This window comes from Aulonocara sp. 'chitande type north' Nkhata Bay, linkage group LG18 (assembly GCF_057382095.1).
Source record: "Aulonocara sp. 'chitande type north' Nkhata Bay isolate Kocher_YH1m ecotype deep benthic linkage group LG18, A_spYH_male_GT1.1, whole genome shotgun sequence".
NCBI lineage: Eukaryota > Metazoa > Chordata > Actinopteri > Cichliformes > Cichlidae > Aulonocara > Aulonocara sp. 'chitande type north' Nkhata Bay.
The window spans coordinates 21704712-21721663 of NC_141361.1; the positions used below are offsets into that span (position 1 = coordinate 21704712).

General features: G+C 43.3%; 2 protein-coding genes across 3 annotated transcripts; one reads left to right on the forward strand and one right to left on the reverse strand.

The window, feature by feature from the left end:
• The first annotated feature begins 8761 nt into the window (after positions 1 to 8761).
• scg2b (secretogranin II b) lies at positions 8762 to 12099 on the forward strand. The gene is made up of 2 exons (XM_086272533.1): positions 8762 to 8913; positions 9433 to 12099. The coding sequence occupies exon 2, from the start codon at positions 9450 to 9452 to the stop codon at positions 11241 to 11243; it is 1794 nt and encodes a 597-aa protein (XP_086128659.1). The 5' UTR covers positions 8762 to 8913; positions 9433 to 9449; the 3' UTR covers positions 11244 to 12099.
• Positions 12100 to 12271: 172 nt separating this feature from the next.
• ap1s3b (adaptor related protein complex 1 subunit sigma 3b) lies at positions 12272 to 16948 on the reverse strand. Of its 2 annotated transcripts, XM_086270739.1 has the most exons (6): positions 16600 to 16948; positions 14912 to 15090; positions 14711 to 14819; positions 14415 to 14552; positions 13219 to 13280; positions 12272 to 13046 (listed from the first exon to the last, which is right to left on the reverse strand). In XM_086270739.1, the coding sequence occupies exons 1-5, from the start codon at positions 16600 to 16602 to the stop codon at positions 13239 to 13241; spliced, it is 471 nt and encodes a 156-aa protein (XP_086126865.1). In that variant the 5' UTR covers positions 16603 to 16948; the 3' UTR covers positions 12272 to 13046; positions 13219 to 13238. The 2 variants fall into 2 exon arrangements, with proteins under 2 accessions (XP_086126865.1, XP_086126866.1); XM_086270740.1 differs by lacking the exon at positions 13219 to 13280 and having other exon boundaries at positions 16600 to 16911.
• Between the last annotated feature and the right edge of the window lie 4 nt (positions 16949 to 16952).

Consider the following 16952-nt stretch of genomic DNA (forward strand, 5'->3'; position numbering starts at 1 on the left):
AAAAAAATATTTACAGCTGATGAACAGTATCTGTAAGTGACATCCTTAAGAAATGGGAAAAAATCCAGCAAAGACCTGATCCACCATGTAATACCATCTGGAAATCGTCTAATTGGCAACAGTTTCAATTTTAAGTTTGACAATGATTGCAAACACACTGCTAGTGCAGTGAAACCATACCTAGATAGAAAAACACACATTAGAATTCCATTAGCCATGGATTGGCCTCCCTAGAACCTGAACCCAATAGCAGTGTTGGGTCATATGACAGAGAAAAGTACAAAAGAAGAAGCCCAGAGAACTACTCCTGAACTCTACTTCAGACTGTGTTGAAGAATAAAGGTGCTCAAACCTTTTTTTGCCATATATACCGCATTCCTATACATTTATTTTGCTTGCACATTCCAATATATTACCTCAACTATTTACAATTTTCCTAGGAAAATATGAGAAGTGGCTTGAAACTTTCGCACAGTACTGTACCATCTATCAAGGAAGTGCAGTAAAAAAAATACCCCAAACATCGTTGAGAGGTCCAGAGACTAAAAACAGCTGAATTGAAGCCTCATTCAAAGAACGGCTATTTTGTTCCAGGCTCTAAGTGGGCCTGTACTGCTGTAAACATGGGGATTTTCGTTTGAAAGTATATAGGGACTGATGTGACTGTGGAGACAGCCTCAAGTGGCAATTTCAGAAACAGAATAGAATAGGCTTTTATTGTCGTTGTACATGTACAACAAAATTGTAGAGAAATATATAAAAAAATATATAAAATATAAATATAAAAACAAAAGTGAAAAGCACAACTGCACCCAATTATTCTATACACTAGTTCAGTGTTACCGTCTGGAGTGCTCACTCTGTAAAAGGCCTGATTAGCTAAGCACAAGTTAATAATGGGTGCAAGTAAACTTTACAGTACCAGAGTCTGCATTACAATTCACATCACAGTTCATATCAATTCACACCAAGAGATGAAAACAGATGAAGCGCATGCCAGTCTTTAATGTCAGGGAGAACACTTTTCATTCTGCCGGTACCATGTCTGCTGCTCCTTTATTTAAAATGAATCTACGAGACCACAGAGAGTCAAGCAATTCTTCCAACCCCTCCTCTTCCTCCTCTTTATTCGCTCCATCCAACCCTATGGGACGAGTGAGTGAGTCAGAAGCATAATGCTCCCTTATTAGCCCACTGATTCTGACGCACACACACACACACACACACACACACACACACACACGCACACACACACACACACACACACACACACACACACACACACACACACAGAAGAGTGGCTCTACCACAAAGACAACAACAGCAAGGAAACAGTGAAGGACATCTTTCACATTATATATGTGGTTAGTTTGTGAGCGTGCGTGTGCGTGTGTGTATATGTGCGTGTTCCCGTGCTTGTCCTCGGTTTGCTCTCTGACACTTTATTCCTACTTCTTTTTTTTTTTGCTCCTTTCTTTCTCCCTCTCCTTGCTTTGCTCGTCTCTCTCTCTCACTCTCTCGCTCTCTCCCTGCCTACTTATGACTCAGAGGTGCGCAAAAAACTTTCTGTGTTCTATGCGCACACACTACTGCAAGCCAATAAGCCATACTGAAGTTTACACAAGGAGCCGAAGCCGAACGTTAGCTGCCTTTATAACTCTGGAGAAGTGGGTGGTGTCTGGAAAAAAAAAAGATTACATCTGAGGCTGAGGACTGGGATTAAGGTATCCCTGCCCACTACTGGCACACAAAGATATACAATGAACTGTGGATTAGAGGCAGCCGAGGAAAAGGTGAAAGAAAAAGTTTGTTTTTTAAATGTAAGCGTTTGACGATGCATTTACATCACTTGAACTCCCAGTGTATGGGTTTAAATAAATAAATAAATAATTTCAATTACATTTAAGAGCCAAGGTTTTACAAGAAAAAAGAAGCAAAAATATCTCATGTTGAAATTCAGTGAAATGTAACACTAATACTAGATATTAGTAGGCCATACCACTTCATTATTAGTGTGGTATAATTGCATTTAAGTCCTGAAACAAACAGATTAGTTGATACTGTTAAATATGAACATGTTTCTTTGGTAAATGGTGACATTTTCCATTGACTAATTGGGAAGTCGATGAATGTGATGCAGTAAAGTTTTGGTTGATCGTGTTAATCCTCTGTTTCATGCTGGTTTTGTTTTTGGGTTTTTTGGCTGGTAATGTGTTAGGTTGACCTCTGGCTTCACACTCTCTGACGGCAGGCTGCTCCGTGCCGGGCATGGGCACCGCGACCTCGGCTTAGCTCAGCTGGGTCATTGTGGAGCTGGGGCCAAAGTGGAGGTGGGAAAATGTGTGAGGTCTGTTAATGAGCTTGAGCAAAGCGATAGCGGGTGGTGGGGGGGTGAGGATGGTGAAGCAGAAAGAAGAGAGAGAGGCAACTGATACGTCTGGGCGATGACTCACCGATGCTGGGTATTTATAGCATCGGGAGGGAGGTGTGGCGGTGGAGGAGCGAAGTTTGTGGGGGTTTGGGAGGCAGCCAGGACAGCATCATCGCACCAACGGGGAGTGGTGAAGGAAGAGACAGAGACTGCAGAGATGAGGAAGCATCGGTGAAGGAAAAGGGCAGGAGAGGAAAGGAAGAGATGGAGGAGAGGTGGAAGAGTGGCAGAAGGGAGTGGTGGCAGGGTCCAAGAATGAGATGGAACTAGGCTAACTAACGGAAAGATCAGAGGACGAACTGTGGGGAGAAGTAGAGGAGGCAGAAATAGCATGCGCATTTAAAATTCTCAGAACAAAGACGGCTTGTCTTGTTGATAGTGCCACGCTGCAGGGACACTGTTAAACATCCAGTGAGCTCCATGTGGTGCGCAAGAAACACAGGCGCTGGCTTTCTAATAGAACAACAAAGCTACAGTAGGCTATTTCTGTGCTGGAGCTGGTATTAGAGCAACACCCAAAACATATTTAATGACTCACATTTGCAACAAAAAAAAAACACTTTTCCCAGCAGCTTTGCATTAAAAAAAAACTGTGTTTGCAGAGGAAGACTGGAAAAGGTGTCACGCTTTAATGAACATGACAATCATCTCTGTTACCAAGACAGTGTGGGTTACAGTTAAGCAAATTAGGAACATATTAGACTGTTAAGAACAACTAATTAGGGAGGCAAAAAGAGCAGCTGGAAAGGCAAAAATGTTGATGGATCATTCCTTTTCTTTTTTCTGTGAATATGTGCATTATTAATTCCAAACAGCTTCTCATATGGCCACAATAAATCTGATTAAATTGAATGTTTTCTGATTCATATTCTACAGTTTTAAAAAACAGGTTACTGTGGCGTGTGCTCGCTCTTATTCTTCTCTCTTCATTGACAGGATTTCTTCATCAATAAACACATCCTCACTGGGCCTCTGGTGACGTCAGCCAGTGCGTCATGCTGAATCCCTCACCATAGACACGAATCTGAGCACGTGTGCTCATATACGCATGCATGCGCAGCCACACACACATACACACATCCTCTCAGTATGATTCAGAACAACATGGCGAGTGCTCGCATTCATTAATATGTAGAGTGTAAAGAAGCATGGGGTATGAAAGGTAACAACAAGGAGTGAAAAGAGTGATGCTGAGGTTGAGAGGCTAGTTGGGGGCACTGCTGAAAAGGGCTAAAGAGAAGTTAAAAGGAGAAGGGAAAAAATGTGGTTGCTAAAGAATCAGGCTGTGACGGTGGAGACAGCCAGGTAGGCATGACTAAAATAGCACCTTTGTCAGACGGTAAGAAAAAAAACATGAGATGAGGAGAGGAAAAGAATGGCACAAAGCCTGGTGTTCACTGGTGTTCACTATGCTTAAGTGAGCTAAAAAAAAAAAAAGAGGCACAAAATCATCAGAAATATATGTTTTAAATAGAAGTATGCACTTAAATAAGAGTGAAGGGAATCGTTTTTGTTAAACGCGTAGCTGGAAATTGGCAACGTCATGCTTAAACGTAAGTGCATGTTGTTTATCAGTTGGGAGCAAGTTCCCATGAACCCGGCCAAGACTCCAGGGTATTCCTGACACTTAGCCAAGAAACAGTGTTGGCGCACAAAACCTGTGAAATCGCCCCAAACATTCTGGTTTTGTACTGATTAAAGGAACAAGGTATATAATTGATTAGTGGAAGAACGATTTGTTTTGGCAAGACCCCTCATATTTCCAGTCCTTTTCATGAGCTAACTGGAAAAATTAGAGTGGCAACAACACTCTCATATAGCCTAACTCGAGAAAATTAATAAGCACATTTCCAAACATGTCGAACTATTTATTTTTGTTTTTTAATGGAAGGAATCCAAAGATGATCATTAGCAGAGGAGGAATGGAGGCTTGGCTGTTGAAGCCAGTCTCATTAAAGCAGAGATATTTGATCCAATCCCACAGGTCCTCTCCTGCATTCCTGTAGCATTACGTGGGCATTTGCCCTTTTAGAAAGGCTACGCTTGTATTGAATCTCCACCTTGTTTCATTCATTTCTCCTCTGCCCTCCCTATGCTGCTCAGCTAGCATGCTTCCTCTCCTTGTTTCTGTCCTTCCATCCTAATGGCTCAGACAACATATTGTGGCTCTAATCACCATCATCTCTGTTCCTGAAACAACCTGCCTCCTGAAGACAAGGACCATGCTTTACTTGCAGTAATTGGCTCAAGGAGAAGGATGAGCCAGATGGGTACAGCAGAAGGAGAAAATGTAATGAATGCACGTCACTGAGAAAACGGCCAGCTAAACTGGAGAGTCTAATGAAGGAGACAAGGATACCAACCTGTGGGAAGAGATGAAGGTGGAGGCAGATGAAAGGCAAGTGAGACAGCGTCACCATGGAGACGTTGGTTAAAAGGAAGGTGAGCCATGACAACGGGCGCGCCATTGCGCGTGCCCTCCCGCCTCATGATGTGGTGACTGGGGGTGGGTGGGTGAAGAGGTGAGGAGGAGTTAAACAAAACAAAGGAGGAGGAGGGGCTGACTACATGCAGCTCTATCTATATCTTCTTCTTTTTTTCTTTTTTTTTTGCACACAACATTATTTAAGCGCACACACTGAATGCTTAGACCATTCCAGGAAATCGGTGTTGATTGCTGAAGATCTCGGATGAGTCACAGGTCCTTGAGCTGACTGATGCAAGAATCTGAACTCAGAGCATAAAGTAAAGTAAAACCAAACAAACAAAAAGACCATTTGTCACACAGTGTATGTGTTTGAGTTTGTATATGGGTGTGTACTCCTTTATTATAATGACGGAAGCAAGCCATTGTTGAGCTAGTCTAATTTTCTCCCCCCACATCTCTGGTTTATGTGCAAGGAAACAGCAGCGGTATCACCCAGAACAGCAGGGCTGCTGGGTTTAAACAGGAGTGAAAGAAATATATCATTTCATGATTATAGAGAACTTGCATGGTTTTACAGGTTGAAGAAGAAAGGAAGCAAAATGAAGTCACTTGCTGAAAGAATAATATTTTTAACATACAACCAAGACTGTCCATTAAGCAAATCATTTCCTCCTAGAAAAAGAGGCTCATTCTCAGTATTCTCTGACTACAGGTCAGAACATTGTGACTCTACATCTGTTTGCCTTGAAACCTGTAAATGTGTGGTTTTCATGCGTTTCTCTCTCAGGCCTAAAGGACCCCCACCCTGAAAAATACCAGCTCAGTTAATAAAGTCTGCACTGCACATCTGTGATTCTGAGTCTCTGCTTTGTTAGAAAAATGGCACGAGTCCAGAATCTGAAAAATCCACGAGTCATAAAAGGAATTCATGTCATGTTTTCTCTTCTCCCTGAAAAGCACCTTGAGTAAGAGCCGAATACAAAAAAGGTTCACGATCAAAACAGAGACGAAAAACTTTTCCTGCAAAAGTATGTAATTACGGGTCTTTTAAAGGAGGCTCTTTAAGCTCTTTAATTTTTTTACGAGGCTTATTTTTAATGGGGGGTGGGGTTGGGGGAGCTGAAGATGATAACTCTACTTGGTGAGATCTCCAGATCACAATCTGAGGAGCTGTGAAAGAGCTGGGTTGGAACACAGTGCCCTGACCTCAGCTCTTCTAATTTACCAGGACACCCTGACTGCCATGCTGTTGTTGTTTTTAAAATTATTTAGATAGTGCAGAACATCTTTGAGTTATTTTATCTGAAGGCAGAGCAGATGTAGAAGGAGGCTCAGAGAAATATTTCAGTGGAAAGATAAACTTCAGAACTGAATTAATGGAAGGGCGCCTCCAAAGCATACTTCTGTGTAACTTAGCAACCAAAGGAGGGAATGGTATCATCAACACTTTGCCAAAATGATTTCTGTTTTGTCTAATAATGGGCTTTGCTATCGATAGACTTATAGAGTTCAATGGAGAGAAAGAAGAAGAAGGGCACTGAAGAAGCAGGAAACAAAACCCATGAGAGGATGAGAGTGGCACTAAAGACTCGTAATCTAATTACTATCATTTTCTCCGTGCCCTGATGTTACTCTCATTGATAAAGAGAGAAAAAGACAGAGAGAATGCAATAGTGCCGTTCACTGGGAATGTTTATTTTCTTTTTAGCATCTGAAGTAATTAATCAGTACAGAATGATGCACAGAGACAGCACATCACAAGCCCCGGAGACGAATAACAGATTCAGTCAGTGAATCTTTTACCAGCAGCGGCCTGCTGGGATATGAGTTTAGAAACCTCTGATCCATCACTCAGAATCATCACAGTGCCCAGGGGGGTTGGTATAACTTCCACAACAAGAGATAAACACGCAAATAGAAGCGCACACATCCTTTAAACTCTACCAGATATTTAACAGCTCACGTCACAACATCCAGACCACCAGGCTGTTTTTCTTACTGACCCACAGCTCAGACACTGGCAGAGAAATATCTACTAAAATGTTGCTTGTTGCTTAAACATGCATTGCAGAAGTTATATTTAGAAGTTGAATAGCATTTGAGCATTTCTGACACATCGGCGTGCTTGTTTTTACACTGTAAAAGGACAAAAGGCAAAAATTTAAAAGGAGATTGAGCAGGGGACCATTTCCTTCAAACATGATGTGAGACAGCTCTCATTCACCCTGTCACTTTCACTCACGCACACAAGACATCGGCCAGCATCACGGCCAACAAATGAGCCAAAAATTGATCTTCAAGTAGTTCTGTGTGCTTGTTCACTTTCAGCAAAACAGATAGGCGACAGTAAGCATGTTCCATCATCAGTTTCTTAATATGCATGCAGGAAAATGTGCCCTTTTGAAGAGAGACACAGTTCAACTCAATTTATACAGCAGCGATGCGACTGCTGTGACCTCTGACACCGCTGCCGTCCCCCATGGCGATGGCTGTTTCTAAATGGAGAGTCACCACGTCCAGTGTGTGATGCTGAGAGCTAACACATTCTCCAAACACCACCACACCTCTCCTCCTTTCCCTTTAACTGTGTTTTGATCTGTGATTCAGTTTTTTTCCATTTGCTCCCCCCTCTCACACCCACACCCACACCGAGATGGACTTAAACAAGGCAGCAGGCACAGCAGCACAGTGGGTCTTTCAACGTCACGAGGGTCTCTGCAGCTCTTCAGCCGTACGTGACAGGCAGCTGACGGCACAGTCGAGTTTCAAAAGCACCTTCCTCCCTCTGTGACTTTTGGTACTGAGGATAAAGTAAAAGCAGTTTTTCTTTCTTTAAGAGATGTGAAAGGATGGAAAATATGAAACGATAGAGCAGGACAGCGGATGCAATTAGATGTGAGATGGAAATAGGGCAGGAAAGGCAGAGCTGGGCTGAAATGAAAGAGTACTTGTATGTGTGGGATGTCAGAGGACGCTGACCTGAAGCTCTTTAGAGACTTGAGATGTTGTTGGAGCATCAGAGGAGGGTTGTAAGGAGACACTTGAAACGAAAACATGAAACGGGAATACTACAGGAATGTTACTGTTCACATCAACTTAAATATATTAAGGTATTCAAACATGTGGATAAAGTATAACAAGTCTGTGTGGCATCTGTTCATGTACTGTAGAACCTTGGACACCTCGTGTAGTGCTCTTGATTGGTTTAGCATGAAGGCGTCACTGTGCGATAACAGTGATAGCCCAAGTGTTTAATAAGGCTTTTGATCTCACCATAAACTTCACCTGTCGCCACCTTTTATCTCGTCTGCTGTAGACCTTTACACCTTGTGGTCCTGCGGAATGCCGGAGCTTCTGGCCCCCAACAGAGGCCCAGTGTTTATCACATCTCTGTCATCGAAGGGAGAGAGAAAGAGAGAGCAGGAGAAGGAGGAGGGGTTTGGTGGGGGCTGCTCAACTGCGACAGCAACTCCGCGGTGGTTTTAGCCTGTGAGTCATCGCTAGAGGGTTTAACTCTTCCGATGCCAAGTTGAGAACGTGCAGCGATGTTGTTTTTCATGACCAAAAGTGCATTTTTAAGAACCTCTCGTTACAAAGAGGGATTTGGCGTTGGCACATTTAGTTCTACATCTCATAAAACTGGCGCCTAAGAGTTGGTTTCACTTCAATCAAATCAGCTCTCCTGTACATGCAAAGTTAACATTTTCATTGTTTCCACAGCTGAATCTAACAAACGGCTTTATTTCTTTTTGTTTTTCCCAAGCAGCAGCTCCAAACATCCTTCCTGTCAGCATCTTCTACACAGCGCTGCTGTGCAACAGACAGCGTCCAAGGCTATTTTTAAACGCAGCTATTAGTATGCCATATCATAAACCTGAATCATTTATATGGATTTTTAGGGCCGGTTATTGCGTGTGCTGTGTGATGACGCGGTGGTCAGGTGTTGCCTCATATAACCAGGGGAGCTGTCCGAGTGCTGAAAACAGAAGAGAACAGCACCGCTACTGAGGAGATGTCATACACCCTTACTGCTGTCTGAGCTTTACTGCCAAAGGTAAACCACGATTTCTTTTTTATTTATTTGATTCCGTTTTTTTTATTCTGATTCACATCTAGACGGGTAAAATTGAAAGACAGTCTTTTTTCTATTTTTTAAATCACAGCTTCTCGCAGATTTCGACACGTTCCGTTAGAACGAATGAAATAGAAAGAAAACTATATCCTTCTACAGTCGGGGATTACAGTGAGTTGTAATAACGGAGGATTGTTTTTAGTTAATGTGGATGCTGACGGGAGGAAATCTGATTTTTTTAAGACGTCAATAACCAGACGGGGAGTGACTCATCCAGCGATGTGAATGTTTCTCCACGCGCACACCGACACATCGTTCAGTTTGCGAAGCGTAACTCCCCGACAGGCGCACAAACCCCAGATCAAAACAGAATTGTTTACGATCGTGCTCGTTGCTTCCTGATAAGCTTTTAGTTAAGATAACCGAAGAGAGGGAAATAATCTATGATCTTTTCCCCCTCCCAGCTGCTTCACCATCATTGTCCTCTCTCTTGTTTTCCAGGTAATAATTTGCCTATAATGCTGCATTTTCACCACAAGTTGCCCGCGGGGGGAGCCGTGGTCCTGCTCGCCTTCCTCCTTCATGGATGCGCCGTGCAGGCTGCGTCTCTCCCCCGTCACTACAGGCTCCGAGGAGGGGAGAGTGAGGGGCAGCCGGCTGCGTATCAACCCAGCGCCGACATGATGAAAGCCCTGGAGTACATTGAAAACCTGAAGCAGCAACGAAACGGGGGCCAGCCTGAACCCGTGGATTACGACGAAGTGGAGAAGTTCAGGGTCCTGCTTCAGCTCGCCTCGCAGCAGGACGAAGGTCCCGGGGATCACCAGCCTTCCCAGGGCATGCAGAGGCAGGACATTACCGCTGAGCAGCTGATGAAAGCTCTGCTCAGGTCCCTCCAGGATCAGACCGGGAAAGACGCAAAGCTTAGCCCCCCAACGCCGCCGAGAAATGACCGCCGAGCTCACAGGCACCGCACCAAAGATACTGAAATGCCTGAGGGCGCACCAGTAGATTACGGTAACTTCCCCAGACCCCACAAGAAGTACCCACTGATGTTTGAGGACGAGGAAAATACTGACGCTTCCAAGCGGGCCACCGAGGACCTGGATGAGCAGTACACACCCCAGAGCCTCGCCAATTTGCGGTCCATCTTTGATGAGCTCGGGAGGATGCCCACAATCGGTGGGCAGAAGAGAGACGGGGACGACGGGGAGGAAGAAGAGGACCGACTCAGCCTGAGAAACCAGGCCTATGAGGATGTGGCCGGAGGCGAGGAGTGGGTCCCCATGGAGGAGAGGGAAGAGGCGGAGGAGATGGTCAACGGGAGCCATGAAGAAATGGACAGGGCGCTCAGTGACCAGGAGGAATCAGAGAGGGAGGAGATGCAACGCCGGGCCAGCCAGAACCAAGAGGAGGCTGATGATGACACTAAGCTCGTAGATTACTACCTGCTGAAAGTCCTGGAGATGAGTGACCAGACGCAGAAGAGGGATAGGACCGGTGAGCAGAAAAAGAGACTGATCCGTCCCTCTATCGTGGATCCTCGGACCGTGAAGGAGTTGCTGGAGCTTTCCCTGAAGCTGCACGTCCCTCCACAAGACCTTATCGATATGCTGCTCACCGAGGAGCTCCGAAAGCTCCACCGCGATCCACAAGCCGCGGCTCGTTACACGAATGCTGGCCAAACCCCCAAGATAAGGTACTTCAGCCGCAGACTGCCGCTGAAAAGCAAGACTATCCCTGATGATATGGACAGAGAGGACTTTTTAGACATCATCGGGGTAGAGACAATCAGTAACGAGTACCCCGTGGTGCAGAGACCCATGAAGACCTCTCAGCCCTCAGACAGAATGCCTGCTGCGTCCAACCCTGCTGCAAATTCAGGTCCAGTTAAAATCCCCCCTCCCTCCGGACGTAGGGAGAACCTGTTTCTCTCCGAGCTCAACAAAATGCCCCTGAAGCGTGAGGCTGACAGTGACGACGACGACGGCGGTGACGTGGAAGACGAGGTGACAACATACCTGGCGGCAAAAATTCTCACAGAGTACCCCAACACCATCACCAAGCGGGACACCCAGGCGCAGCTGAAGGCGCAGTTCCCGTACGAGCTGTACGAGCGCGCAATGGACTACTTGGGGCAAGTGGACAATGAGAAAAGGCCACTGGTCAAGAGGGAAACCGAGGAGGCCACAGAGGAGAACGTAAAGCCCACAGAAATGCAGGGGAAAGAAAAGATAACGGCTAAAACCTCGGCCCCTCAAACCGTAAACGAAGAGGAGGAGCACCGTGAAAAAACAGTGGCCGGGATGTAGCCAGATGTCCTGCCAGACGCACGAAATTATGAATTTAATATATATACTGTCTGAAAAATAAAGTTTGGTGGACGTGATCTAGTTTACAAATTTCTATTATATGAACTATAGCCGGTATGACTAATATCTCCCTAACGAAAATGAACTACAGCACTCTTACAAATCAAATAATAAAAAAATAGTCCCTACTTGCTGCAAGAACCTTATATTATTATTAATATATAGTTATACAAGAGATTTTAGGTTCCTCCCTTAGGTTGCGAACCTCTTGCGAATCTCAAATTGCCAGTTAATAAAGAAAAAGAAAAAAAAGAATTAACAACCAAACCCAAGTTATTAAAGATTTGTGATGTTGTTGAAGGTTTGTTTACATTAAATGTGTTTGTAAACAGCACTATATTTTCAACTGTAATCAAATGAGTAACGGTAAAGATGCTTATTTTTCATCCATGTCAAAACTATTCAATTACATATGTGAATATTCATGTAAATTATTCAGTATGATGCTGACCGGGAATTTAAAAACCCAAGTACACGGCGTATTTGGAGTACTATTGGAATATTATAGGAATTTTTCATTAGGGCAGTGTGCTGGCCTCAGAGCGAGTGTTGTTGTGACTCGTGATATATTCAGGGTTAGTGGATTTAATGTTGTTATTACAGATAATTATTTCCAAGTCTCAATATCAGAACGTCGCCTGCCTTCCAGCCCCTTTCATACTGCGAAGCTCTGTATTGTTGGCCTAACAGTGATTGTGCTATGTATGCTCATTTTTAAACCATTTTTGTACATGTTCAACAATGTGTGATCAATCACAGATGAATAAAGCATCAGCGGTATTATTTTTCTTCTTTCTGAGTTGTGTTGCCTTATTAAACAAATATAAATGTTGCATATAAAAGGAAGCCAAAGCAGCATGTGCATTATTTTGGGGGGGCGGGGATGGCGGGATACAGCGACATATATATGAGTATTCATTCAAATTAAACATTCAGCACCAAGATAACAAGTCACTACTCAAAGCAAATTGCTTATCAAAAAACATTTTATTTGTAACATCAGAAAATGCACATCAAATGTATACATTTAAAAAAAAAAAGAAAAAGCAATCACACCCACACTAGCATAGCAAGTGCCCTTTCTAAAAGACTAACAGTCAAACACACGTTGTATGTCTTGCACATTAAAAACAGCAGGTAATCATTGGTATCAGTGTTATATCAAAACGAGTTCTGTGCTGTAAGTAACTCCGTAAGTTGCTGAGTGATTGGCACACACACAAAAAATATATATATCAGAGACTTCTCAGACAGACTCCAAACATTAATTTCTGACATATTAATACATGATAAATACAGGAAATTTGGAAATCGGAACATCACTTCCTGATCATGATTTTTTTTCCTTTAAATACCCACCATCTTGTTATTACTTCAAATTTAATAACTGCAATTGACATCGAAAAACCCCTCCCAACCCCAACCCATATCCTCCACACAGAAACGCACCCATACAAACTCTCCTTTCACTTGAATGCATTACTGTTAATGTATATTAGAGTTGCCACAAAAGACATGATGCACAAAGCTATGATTTAGGCAGACATTCAAGTAAAGCCAGATTTTTCTCTTCTGAAAATGTTCAGTAGAATCGAAGTTCGCTCGATTTTCAGGTTCAGAAAAGTATGTGACTGCTATATAGCACATCTTGCTCCCGTCTTCTTCTTTGCTGTTAGTTCATGTCCTTTTGTCCCCCACCCCCACAAGCTAAAATGCAGGTTTGCTCATGTACTCCTCCAATGTCTAAGGAAAAAAAAATAGAAAAGAAAGCACAAGGGATGAAAAAAACAATCAGGTTCCCAGACTCCAAAAAGTGCAGTGTAATACAAAATCATATCCACAGTCACACATCTACACATCACCTGTTACAAAGTGCTGAGCACAGCAATGCACTAACATAAGCGGAACATCTAACCTTTCTGTCCATATTCAAGGTCATCCAAACAGCTCCACCTCATACCACTCACTGATGTCATCCTGAAGCGATAATGGTCAAAATGAATGGGAGACTAAACTGCATCACTCTAGATAAAAAGTGTTAATCACCCTGACTCAGGAGCACCGAACAACACACCCAGCTACGCAGAGAGCCACGAGCCTACAGGGAGAGCAGGAAGCATCAGCGCTAACATTTAAAGAAAATCTGTCTCACGCTAACACCCAGACAGAGAGAGAGAGACGTAAGGGGTAAGAAAAACAGCAAAACACAGACCTCTAAAACAAAGAGGGAGCAGCCACTACTTTCCACATGCCTTTTAGTTATGAGGAAGACAAAGGCACAACAGGGATCACCACATTTGATTGGATTCTACAATGCACCGACTACTTCGCACGCACACACACATCACGTTCCCATGTCAGAGCCTCACACAATACTCGTGTTGCTTAAAGTAAACAGTAAGCACTAATTTCAGGTATCTGGGCCTTTCAAAATACCCCACAACCATGATTTAAATAAATAAACAAACTTTGTAATACATTTGAAAACATGGCAACATTGCTTTAAAAGGAGACACTACAAGTGAAGTCTGTTAAATACAATGTATCACCATTAACCTTCTCCTGTTGAGCACTTACATTAAGTATAGTTTTTTGGTATTGCAACTTTTTAACTGAACACTGAAGAGCGCTGATACAGATTTATTCCAGCCTGTCATTCTGTAAGGTTTGCTGTATGTAAGTGCTACTGGAATGGGGATTTCTGAGGAAAACAGCATTTCAGTGTCTGTTTTACTAATAAGAATTAACCAACAGATAAACCGTGAAACTTCCTAAGAGCTGCAAGTAAATAAAAAAAAAAATAAAAAAAAAAAAAGGCACTGCCTCCTTAAACATGCACTAATTTGCACAGTGGATAAAATGCATATTTAAGACATTTTATTTACATTAGTCTGAACAAAATAATAATAATAATAATAATAATAATAATAAAAAAAATCCAAATAGGCCAGAATCTCAAAAATCAACCAGTGCATGAAGAAAACACGCCTATGCCTGCAGTGTCTCGTTTTATACACTGAGCCATGCAACAGATGTTACGTGCTCACACCACAGGTGCAAGTCACAGTGTTTTACTAAGTGCATTTGTGCGTGCATATCAGTGAATCTCACCTCCTGTAACATGTCTGAGGCTTCAATGGAGCGATTCACAATCTGTTTAGAGGTTTCCTGGATCTCGCCTCCCATTAGAAACTCATCCAGGATAAAATAGGCCTTCTCAAAGTTAAAGATAATGTCCAGCTCACACACCTGAGAGGATGACGCAGTTATTAAATTAGAGAAACTACAGAGCAGAACATATTCTTAGATCCAATCTTTGCAGCCTAGTTGAGCAGCAATGTTATTGATTTTTAGCAACACTTTACTTCAGACTACAGCTGCATAACAAATATGAGAAGGTGAAATACATTGCCAAAGTATTTGTCAAGCAGCTCCACGTAGCGATGAATGATCTCCAGGGCTAGCAGCTCATTTTCCTGGCTCTCTACTCCCAAACAGAAATACAGGCTTGCATACCTGAGGAGAATCAGACACAGATGATTAACAGTGGCATTGTGGGGACCAACACCTATTGGAGAAGTGTCAATAAACACGTGAAGCAATCTTACCGCTTATAAACAATCTTTAGGTCTTTCCACTGCATGAAGTTGCAGGAGCGGGGTTGCCGTGCCAGCACCATGGTGGTCATGTCCCTGATGATCTTCTTCTTCTCACGTTCCGACATTGACGTGAACCACTTCTGCAGACGCAGCTTCCCCTGGCGACTGAAGAGCAGCATGAAGCGCATCTAACGACACAAGAGGGCATTGTCAGAGGGGAAATCCTGGCCCGTGTCGAGGCAGCAATGATGACTCACACAAACAAACAGAAATCCACATCAAGTTAATCCCGAGAAACTTTATTAAGCAGCCGGCGCTGCGCCCACACCAACACACACAGTCACAATCAGGACTGCACAAGTGGCTGTGCTGCTGGCACGGTTCATTAGCGAGTAACTTGACTGACCAAACACGAGGGGAAATAAAGGGCTTGACAGGGAGTAATAGTGAAGGTCACTGACAACTGAGGAAGTGGCAGTTTTCAAGTGAGCCAGCGAGTCCAGCTTTTGGATGTTTGGATAACGTGTTTCCGAGCACCGGTCAGGTTTGAGTACATATCCAAACAGACATTAGTCTCCTTCATCCCCACCCCCGCTCTGTCGGGACCACACTGCCGTGCCGTTTCCTCTCATTGTTAAAGTTAGGCTTCAAGAATAAATATTACTTTGTCTTCAGGCTTTATGGAGCATTTTTCTCCCAATCAGAAGCGAGAACATGCAAGGCTCTCTGAAATATCATCCTGATTTTAGGTTTCATTTAAAGAAAAAACAAAAACAAAAATCAGACTCGACTTTAAGAGTACCAGGTTTTTGCTTGCAAGAAAACAAAAGAGGAAAAACAGGGGGTTGTCTCAGTAGTGAGGTCTGTCAATTATTTTCTACCATTCAGGTCACCAGTGAGGCTGTAATGCCTAAACCCTGATGTGCAACAAAGAGCACACTTAAAAGCCAGTGGACACCACTGCAGTCATAAAGTAGTATGTGTAGTATGACACAATTGGCGTGTCCTGCACAACATTTATGATTCAGCCTGCTTATGTGTCATTCAAATGAGCAGCTGAGTTCAAGTATCTGAGAAACCCATTAACTAAAGACAGAAAAAAAAAAAACAATACACGGTTATACAATGTATAAAGAAGAAACATATTCTTCTATTATAGCCATTCAGGCCAACAAAATGAAGACATACCAGTTCTTCCACTACTAGAAATGAACAATACAGAAGGAGATAACATTATTAGACTGAGTGATAGTCAAGCATTAATCACCAGAGATACAGGAAGACTTGATTGTTTAAGTCTACACACCTGTAGGTCATTTACAGGTGTGTACACCCCTTAAGAACTCACAGGCAAATTAATATGTAAAGCATTAAACAGCCAGCAGGGCAACGCACGACGAGAAGTCACAAAACCTGTTTTCTTACAGAACAGACCTACTGGTAGAGCACACACCTTACTTCCGAGTTTTATTAAAAGTAGGATACAGACAATAAAAACTCAAAGTGGAAACCAAGTAGACTCTCATCAGGCCTGAATCGGAAAACAAACCTGCCCCAGTGTAGCAGGAAGTGCTGTTAGAGGCGCAGTTTCTAGCTTTAGCTACCTGTCAGCGACAGCAGGTGCAACAGGTGAACAGTCGGGGTATTTTTCGCCTACAGTCAAGCGCACAAAACAAACACATTCGCCAGAAACTTACCATTTTCAACACCAGACCGAGGAGCTACAAAACACCGTGAAAATATTTAAAAACGAAGTACTTTAACCCTCACAAAGGGTCAAACTGCCCGGATGGACACATATCTATCCTCCGTGAAGTGAGTACAGGGTGAAACTTGGCTAACTCCGCCCACAATGCCGCTGGGCAGTGACGCGTCATCCGTACTCACAACCATCGTGGATTGGTTATCCTGGGCTTGTATTTCCAGGGATCCGCCCAACCAGGAGCGCCCTTTAAAAAAAAACAAAAAAATCTGCCACGTGACTGTGGGACCCACGTTAATGAATGAACTGATAACTGGCGTCGCTTGACTGCTGTCAGGGTGTGTGTTT